This window comes from Frankliniella occidentalis, unplaced genomic scaffold, assembly GCF_000697945.3.
Source record: "Frankliniella occidentalis isolate FOCC.00 unplaced genomic scaffold, Focc_3.1 Scaffold30, whole genome shotgun sequence".
Lineage (NCBI taxonomy): Eukaryota > Metazoa > Arthropoda > Insecta > Thysanoptera > Thripidae > Frankliniella > Frankliniella occidentalis.
Window position 1 is genome coordinate 2,130,522 of NW_026267160.1, and position 8,900 is coordinate 2,139,421.

At 37.2% G+C, this 8,900-nt stretch overlaps 2 protein-coding genes across 4 annotated transcripts; one reads left to right on the top strand and one right to left on the bottom strand.

The window, feature by feature from the left end:
* Nucleotides 1-6: 6 nt before the first annotated feature.
* Nucleotides 7-4,427, bottom strand: LOC113209617 (putative FERM domain-containing protein FRMD8P1). 3 transcript variants are annotated; one of them, XM_026427251.2, is made up of 13 exons: nucleotides 4,203-4,426; nucleotides 3,924-4,091; nucleotides 3,633-3,841; nucleotides 3,208-3,552; nucleotides 2,943-3,116; nucleotides 2,661-2,826; nucleotides 2,432-2,593; nucleotides 2,156-2,341; nucleotides 1,910-2,039; nucleotides 1,665-1,829; nucleotides 1,462-1,579; nucleotides 1,263-1,364; nucleotides 7-434 (listed from the first exon to the last, which is right to left on the bottom strand). In XM_026427251.2, exons 2-13 carry the CDS (start codon nucleotides 4,037-4,039, stop codon nucleotides 391-393), a joined length of 1,917 nt encoding a protein of 638 aa, XP_026283036.1. In that variant the 5' UTR covers nucleotides 4,040-4,091; nucleotides 4,203-4,426; the 3' UTR covers nucleotides 7-390. The 3 variants fall into 3 exon arrangements, with proteins under 3 accessions (XP_026283036.1, XP_052121724.1, XP_052121725.1); XM_052265764.1 differs by lacking the exon at nucleotides 7-434 and adding an exon at nucleotides 708-838; XM_052265765.1 differs by lacking the exon at nucleotides 7-434 and adding an exon at nucleotides 846-1,125 and having other exon boundaries at nucleotides 4,203-4,427.
* Nucleotides 4,428-4,623: 196 nt separating this feature from the next.
* Nucleotides 4,624-6,870, top strand: LOC127748696 (SAYSvFN domain-containing protein 1-like). The gene is made up of 2 exons (XM_052265766.1): nucleotides 4,624-4,916; nucleotides 5,131-6,870. The coding sequence occupies exons 1-2, from the start codon at nucleotides 4,755-4,757 to the stop codon at nucleotides 5,509-5,511; spliced, it is 543 nt and encodes a 180-aa protein (XP_052121726.1). The 5' UTR covers nucleotides 4,624-4,754; the 3' UTR covers nucleotides 5,512-6,870.
* Nucleotides 6,871-8,900: the final 2,030 nt, after the last annotated feature.

Below are 8,900 nucleotides of genomic sequence, written 5' to 3' on the forward strand. Positions count from 1 at the left end.
AACTTAAAAAATTTCAATAAAGATCAATGTAACATAACACAATGTGTTATTAGCAAAAGATGAAGCATTAAGTATTAAACAAAAAGCTAATTGGTCAAGGCCGCAACATGATGGGAACTTCAGGATATTTGTTTTCAGAAATTCAACTCTCCATGTTGTGATGAGAGGTTAAAATAAAATTACAAACTGCAAACAAGATATCTCAACTGACCAGCAGCACATTTTCTATCTTAATTACATACAAGTTCATCTTTCAGTGAATTGGAAAAACTAAAACAGGTGGGAAAAGGAGAGCTACATAGCAAAGATGAAAATTTCACCAGTGTGGTTCTGCTTGCAAATCCAATGATGTAAGTCTGGGGTAAGCAAAGCACACTTCCATTGCTAGATTCAGTAGCTAAAAGACCACGACCCTGATTGACCGATGCATCGTCCTGTAAAAAGATAAAATACAAAATGGTCAGAATACAGGATACAGGTCATACATGTTTGTTAATTCATACCTGTTGGATATTTTAAGAAGAATGTTATACAGTTATAAAAAATGAAATATAAAATGAAAAAAAAAAGAAGATTTAAATACACTTAGAATAAATCATAGTTGAATATGTATTCTAAACTCCATTTACCTCCAAGTGATGAGTTACAACACCAAGCAAAAGGAAAGGTAAACGTTATTCATGCATTGGAAAGAAAATGGAAAGCCATGCAGTGCACTAACTGAAAATTTTATTTGAAGCATTAGGTGTAGAATCAAGTAAACAAACAGAGTCAAAAAAACTAGCATCATGGTGAGGAGCATCGCATAAACTGGTTTCACACGTCTCAAACATCTTGACTGTAACAAGAAAACATTGTATGGAGTTCAAAACCAAAACTACAGTACAAAAAAAATAAATTGTAATGGCTTCTAGAATATAAAGCACTAGGCACATATCTGGCTGGCTGAGGGATCATCCAGAAAGTACGAGCGACATTCGCCGTGACGAAACTGCCAAGTTCAGTAAATGCATGCTCACATAGCGCCTGGTAGGTAGGCAAACTCTTTGCGCGCAGTGCATACGTGTACTACGGTGTGGCCTATCCCGAGTCTCGCAGGCGTCGAGCTACTGTCCTTTTCTGAACCTGAGAAAAGCGGACGTACTTTCTGAACGATCCCTTATCAGTCAAGCTTCGGAAGATCATTACCAATCCCTGTCAGTTCCCTGTTAGTTCTACATTTGCATGCGTGGAAATATAAATATTTTTTGTTGATTTCTTACCCTCCTCGTCAAATGTAGCTAAAGTTAGCCTACTTAATTTGTTGCTGATGCAAGACTGAGGTAGCTCGCGTCTGCTCATCATTGTAAGAGGTATTTGAGTATCTGTTAAATACAATAAATGCCTTGCCGTTATATATACAACAGGGGGGCCAGAATTCATGAGTGCTACTGAGTCTATAAACATAATTCAATAATGTACCGTCACTGTCCGTAGCTGTATCATACACAGGTCGATCAGTTTCATCATGATAAGTAGCAGCTGTAGACTTTCGCTTTTCATCCACAAATACCGAAATTAAGGCATCCATCATTACAGCCTAAAATGAATAAGAAAAGAATTACTTTATATTTTAGTGTCACCATTTAACTTTAAATAGATTCACAATAAAAGACAATACTTGCCTGTTTGGAAAATACTTGCAAAATTTTTGACACACGAGCCCCATTTTCAACCACCATAAATTGTAAGAATAGGCATGGTAAACAGTTGTTATTATTTTCTTGGGATGGTGAAGGTTTGGCAAATTCCCAAGAAAGCTCTTCAAATTTCAAGCCAAGAAGAACAACCTAAGAGACAAGGCATTTTAGAAAAAGTGCAGTGGAACTAGTTGGGCACACTTCTTTGACAAACTAGTTTTGACACTTACACACTGGATGTCATCAATAACATAAACCCCCTGAGAGTTGATTGCAACAAGAACTGGTATATCTTGATGAGTAATTAGAGATGTTAGCCCTCTGACTGGTTGCTCAATTTGCCCTTGGAAAAATGCACTCCTGTGGCAGAAATGAAAGTTGTAAAAAAATATTTCAAAAGTGAAAGGTTTATGATAATTATTTAATTTTAAATAGTTTGATGAAGCATGCCAATAAGTGCAATTAATATTACTAACCCATAGTAAGGCAACGACCAACAGAACTCTAGATATTTTCTTATAAGACGTCTGTCTGACATATTATTAGGTATCCTCTTGTAATGCTCAAGTAATCGTACTTCAGGAGAGTTTTTACCACTAATAGGAAGCCATGACCATGAGGTTCTTCGAACATGAGCAGGTAAAAATTTATCCTTGTGTTCCCTTAAGATGTGATCAATAAAAAATATATATTTAAGAACAACATAAAATAATTGTTAAAATATATATCATAGTAGAAAAATCAATCAATACCTGAAATATTGTGTTGTATGTTCTTCTGGTTTGTAAGGACCGAGTTCAATTCGAGCCTGGATTCCTCCTAACATCAGATAATGACTCATTTCACAAGGATAGCGGCCTTCTAAAATATTATATCTGGCCTCTTCGTACAGAAGAGTTAAGCACTTATGATCCCTGAAAGAAAAAATTTGGTAAGAATGTTTTTTTGAGACTATGGTTATGAGAATGGCATCAGACATACTTTATTTTTTCTTCTTCCCGCCGAGGAAAAAATACATTTCTTTGAAATGAAAGAATAGGTTCATCCCTTTCTATACGTGATTCAGTGACACTACAGTATTGATTTAGAAATAATGGCCACTGTCTGCGTATTTCAAAAGGCTTATGGTGAGGTTTCAACTGAAGTTCTGTAATAAATAAAGAACACAATAATTTTAAATAAAAATAACAATAAGGAGGCATCAAAAAGAATGCACTAACTCAGAAGGAAGAAATACAATCACATAATTTTGCAAGTACTCACCCAAAAGCCCAGAGCACATCCACAAGGAAAAGAGAGGGCCAGCTGAGGACGGCAAACCAAGCTCATCTTCTTGAAATATTGCTGTCATTAATTCAGCTGTAGTAGTACTTTCTCTATCTTCTAGTTCCATGTGCAAGGCAATACGAGACATCAAGTAGACACACAAAGGAGCTCCTAAAAAGTTTAGAAAAGGATGATTCACTTTTTATTTTGTGAGAGAAAACATACATTAAGGGTATACCACAAATGACAGAACTTAGCTTACCACGAGATCCCAGGTTTGAAAATGGTTGCAGTGCGCCCTTCTCCATACTTGGTTCATTGTGAAGAGTATTACTATTATCTTTCATTCCACTCATCCCTAAACCACAGGTATCTGCTGTTGCTTGAGATTTGTTCACCATGTGTGCAGCTCTTTCCCTCTCCCATTCTCCCTCCCTTTCTTTTTCTCTCTGCTCTCTTTCCCTTTCTCTCTCCCTCTCTCTTTCTCGGTCAATTGTATTTGATGGGAGATAAGTATGCTGCCATCTATCTCTGTCTGATCTTTCATGCTGAATGTGGCGATGTTGGGTACGTTCTCTATCCCGATCTCTCTCCCATTCAGCATCCCCTAATCAATTGAAACATAAGATTTTTAGATGGTAGCATTGAAATTAATATGAGAACATACGAATTACATTGTTTACTCACCCATTTGTGCTAGTTGGGAACGGTCTCTGACACGATCTCTATCCAACCCATCTCTCTCAAGCGCTTCTCTATCTATTGTAACATGTGAATGAGTCTTTTCATATCCTGGTGGAGCATAGATCCCACCAAGTTTATCATACTGAGGTTCTGAATTAATGTTATAATCCCCTCGTATGTATTCATCTCTGGCTCTGTCAGATGAATAATCCCTAAGGGATTCAGACAATTCAATACAATTGAATGTTTTTGCATGTCATTTATAAACAAGTTTTCCAAAAATCTTCCACTTACACGTATTGATCGAGATAATCAGTTGACTGCTGTGAGTAGCCACGACCCCTTGAATAATCAACAGGAATAACTGTTATGTAGCTGTGGCTGCCATCTGCCTGAGAGTGGCCGTCCATAGTGGCTCCAACAACTGGTTGATCACTAGTGTGTTCTCTTCACATAGCGTCTCTTTAGAAAGAAAGAAACAATGTATTTTGATCAAGGCCAGTGGAGGACGGGGAACAAAGAAAGACAGTAAAGCAGCTTTGACAGCTATGAAAACAAACATGACCTCTTTACCTTCATGACCCTGCCTTCACATTTCAAAGATCATGCCAGGTCAAATACGTATTTCTTAACTTAGAAAACAGTTCTTATCGATTTTCGAAGTGTAACTAACTGTAGACTTGTCGAAAGAAAGGTTTTTTACACCTTACTCACGAATGAGGAGCCAACTATGTTCTGCATTTTCTTCTGCTAGAAAATCTCCACCAATGGCTCCCTCTGGCTTTGAGTGAGAACACTGTTGTCAAGCCAGGATGCGATTATCACAAACACGAAACTTCCTCCTCAAATTATCAAGTGAACAGAAGGGCAGGCTAATATTATTTCAAATAAAAACTGAGGTTTTTAGACGTATTGATTAGTGTAAAATATCCTGACATTTGAAGTTAAGATATTTTTTGGTGAATGACTTATTTGCACAACGTACTATTTGCAGGTTCAGCTTGCTGTCTACTGCTGTCGCTACGTCTGCTAGGTTTTGCGTGTTGACGTCTTGATTCTTTCATTACCCGTCTCTTCGGGTTTCAATTGAGGCCAGCCAAATTTTTACAGCTGGAATCATGTATAATGGAGAAAAAGCTTCAAGAATATAGAGCGAGGAAAAGGAGGGAGGCATTCCTGACATCGGCTAAAAAATCTTTCGCATCGATAATGTTTGGAGGATCTTCGGCATCTACTCCGTGCAGCACTCCACCTAGTTCCCCCGACAGACGCGGTCCTATTGATGGGGTAAATTTTCTTGAGTTGCATAAAAAATTCTACTTAATTTTATATCTTGTCTCTCTCATTATATTTTTAAATGTTTAATGTTTGAATTAAGAGCCTATGTAATCATCAACCTATTGTGCCTATCTTCTTTCCCATTGAGGATCATGTTGATCAGACTTCATGAGGGAACGTTAGGATGCCGTATGATTAAGAAATGCCTTTTTTTTTCTACCAGGAAGACGTATTGGATTCAGATGACTCTACTCACCACCTCTTGGGTCCATTTGGATGTGACAATATTGAAAATGGGGCATCAGACGATGAAGATGACACTGGCTGTGCTTCTCCACCATGGCTCTCCATCACTCTTTATGCATTGTATACTCTTTTGTGGGCTACACTAATGGGTATTGCTGTTCAGCTTGAATTTGGTGCTGTTTTTTTTATTCTCTCTTTGCTTGTACTTATGTGGCTCAATACACGCACAAAGAAAAAGAAGCCAGGCGAGCCAAGTGCATACTCTGTATTCAATCCAAATTGTGAAGCTATTGATGGTACAATAAAACCAGAACAATTTGAGGCTGAATTGAGATACGGGACGGTGGCAGCACATTAATACTGAATGTAATGGTGCTTGTATTATCCACTGAAATGAAATTTTATGAACCAAACAATTTTTGAAAATATCAAACAGTTGAAGGGATTTCCAAATCACAGGGCCCAATTCGTTGAGCTGTGTATGCCCATCAAGTGTAAGCTCCTGAAGTGCAATGCCTGGGCTAATTCATGGCAGTCAAAAATTTTCTGCTCTTGAAGTTAATTATTTCCGCGGAAGTTCTCCGCACAAAATAAATAATAATATAATTTAGAATTACATATCTTGGATCTTAAATATGTTCGTGTTAGGATTCACATCTTACTGTGAAAACAAATTTGTGTCTTCAATTGACTAGAAAACGCTTTTACTGTATGGTACGTGCCCTTGATATAGAACTTCCCTCTGAAAATATTACCATTAAATTACCTTTAGAGGACAGTGATAGTGATATAGCAACTGATGCTGTCATATCATACTGGCTGTGAGTAGTGATTAAAGAAAGTTAATGTGTGCAAACGTTCCACTGTAATACAGAACCATGTCTGTTTCAATATCCGATTGAAAATGCGTCATTCCTTTAGAACTTCAAAAAGTGTGCACCTTATCCTTGTCTAGGTCTGCTAGTTTATTGTCCAAACAATTTTATTTTGTAAGATATCTTTAAAATCCTTCAGTTTTGATTTATTTGGAATGTAAGTCTGATATTTATTCCAGAAAGTGTGTTCTGATGTTAGAGTTAGATGATTGTATTGTAAAAGATGACTGTTATGGGTTGGATGTGAGATTTTTTGGTATTTATATCTGTTGCTCATGATATGTGATGTAAATTATATTTCAAATATCTATGGAAGCTAACAGCACTTATTGTGCCAAAAATTTGTTGAACTTGTGAAATTATTTGCAGGTCACTACATATCTAGGAAGTGATTGATATGGTAATAAGTATGTGACACATTTCTTTGAAAATATCGAGCTGAAATCCATTGGGTTCTTTTTCCAGTGCGCAAAGAGAAGTTGTGATTCAAAAATCTCAATATTGAATCCATTCATCTTAATATTATGTCATGTAAAATCTTTAGCTGTGTGTGTTACAGTAGACTTTGTGTTACTGTGTTTTAGTATATTCCCCAGAGACTACTTTCCTATGGCATACCCAGACTCTCATAGAATTGTGTCCTTCTCACAGTACTTATATGAGTGGTGCTCCAATAATAGGTATTTATATCCCTTTTGACTACTACAAATTTAGGAAACATGTGTATGTATGGGTGCATGGTTTCACTAATCACACTTTGGTGTTGGCAAGCAAGTTTTCGTCTTGTGACGACAAATGGTCAAGGATAATAAAAGTAGGTGATACAATCACAAATACAATAACAGTCTCTATTTTCTGAGTACTTTAACCACCTTCAACACCTCAAACAACACGTGAAACACAACAAGCACCGACTTGATTATGCTTAATTCCAAGTTTAAGCATAAAACTAATCTACCGCCAGAGTTCACTTCCGGCTCGGGTCTGCTAGCGTACCAACCCAATGCACAAGAACTGCAGATTATTTTAACATCGTGCGCTCAATTTTCCTGTACAGATAATTTAAAACTGTACTTAGTGTTCAAAAAATTAATAACACGAATATATCTAAGTTATTGCGATGTCAAACAATATCCAATAATCATCGTTGACCGACGACAGATACTGGCAAGACCATACTCCCATTTGAGAAGTTTTAGACGGAGGCCGTCGGTTCATCTTTCCGCAAGTCGGCTGCTGTTCAACGAAAGACGTAACCGTTGGAAACCCATTATTAAGTTGAACGAGAATAAGCAGGTAATTTTTCATGGTTAAGGTACAATGAATAGTAGTTACTATGACGCTGAATGTATATTTCAGTCCTTCTTGATATGTCTATCATTCAAAGAAAAACTGAGGCAAGAGGGTACATGCAGTTGCGTTTGCCAGAATCTGAAATGTCATTGCAATGAAATTATCAACAGAAATATATTATTTGGTACTTCCGATTATTTAACTAATATTGTGAGAATTCGACAGGCTTGTGCTCTTGACTAAAGCCCTTTTATTTATGATTCAGAAGATTTTCACTGAGTCAGTTTGTGTACGTCTAGCAGACGTCGATTGTTTACAAGGTCGATGTCTGCGTGAGAGAGGTTAGATTAGCCTCACTTAAACTCCGCAGTTTACTGCGTTTCACCTCATTTTATAGTGAGTACTTGAGTTATCGGTGTGTTTATATGTATTTGGCGATTACTCTACTTACGTGGAATGGCCATTTTCATCTTGTTATTGCGCGCGCTATTGCTTATTCTATCCGAAAGACTTGTGTCATTCCTAGCATTTTGCAATGTGCTGTCAGATTTGGATGGAAGTCAGTTGTTGTCTCCTCCATTCTGTGTTTAGTCGATCACATTTCCCTTTCTCGAACGAAATATCTTCACCTGAATGCATTTAACTTGGTCTTATTCACTTCTACTCCTCAAAACCAAAACCTTCTGAATGTGTCTTTTGTGTCAGTTTCCTCTGTTTTTATCATTCTTTATGGTGTGGTACATTCTTTTTGTAGATTGTAGTTGAATCTGGCTATTGCCATGTATCTTCTTGTATCAGCAATAGTTTAGAATATTTCAACATGACCTAAATTTGGTGTTTAGATGTTTTGCATGGTTAATTCTTATTTTCATATATTGTTGTAGAGTGTGCCTGCTAGTGTGACAATATTCAGGAGTTTGGGAAATCTCATTCATCTGATTACTTGTATTCTTAAGTTATCTCAAGTAGAGGCTCTGACTCACTCTGATTTAAAGATCAAACTGGTTTCCAAAAATTGAAATTTCGATTCACTAGATAAAGCAGTTTAATAATTCTCCCCCAAAACATCTAAAGTATTCCTACAAATACCCCTTTAAATTAACTAAGTAAAATTGCAGATTCTTCTACAGATACTGGAGCATTAAATGAAGTGGCTTGGTGGAGGGGTCTCAAACGGAATGCTGCCTCGAAATAACGGGCAGGCCTCATCTTCACATCAGCTGATTCGTCTGCAGGTCCGTTTCTTTGGGGCTGTCATCCTAAATTTATATTGTGATCTGCACAGAGCGCCTTCTTTATTAATTACCATTGGACCAGGGTCTTTTCTTAAGCATGCTATCTGAATACTCTGTATGAATGCTTGTATATGTACTGTAGTTTCATTCTGTACTTCAGCATCTTAATATTCATCCATACCATCACAGTTTGCTGGAGAGGGCCTTAGACCTCAACCTGCACGATCTCAAGATGATGCTACAGTAGGCTACATTTTCCAAAGAACGCAGAGTGATTCCGACTTCCCTACCCCCTATGGCAAACTACAAGGGCGCTGGGCTCTTGGCGATGAAAGTATTATGGA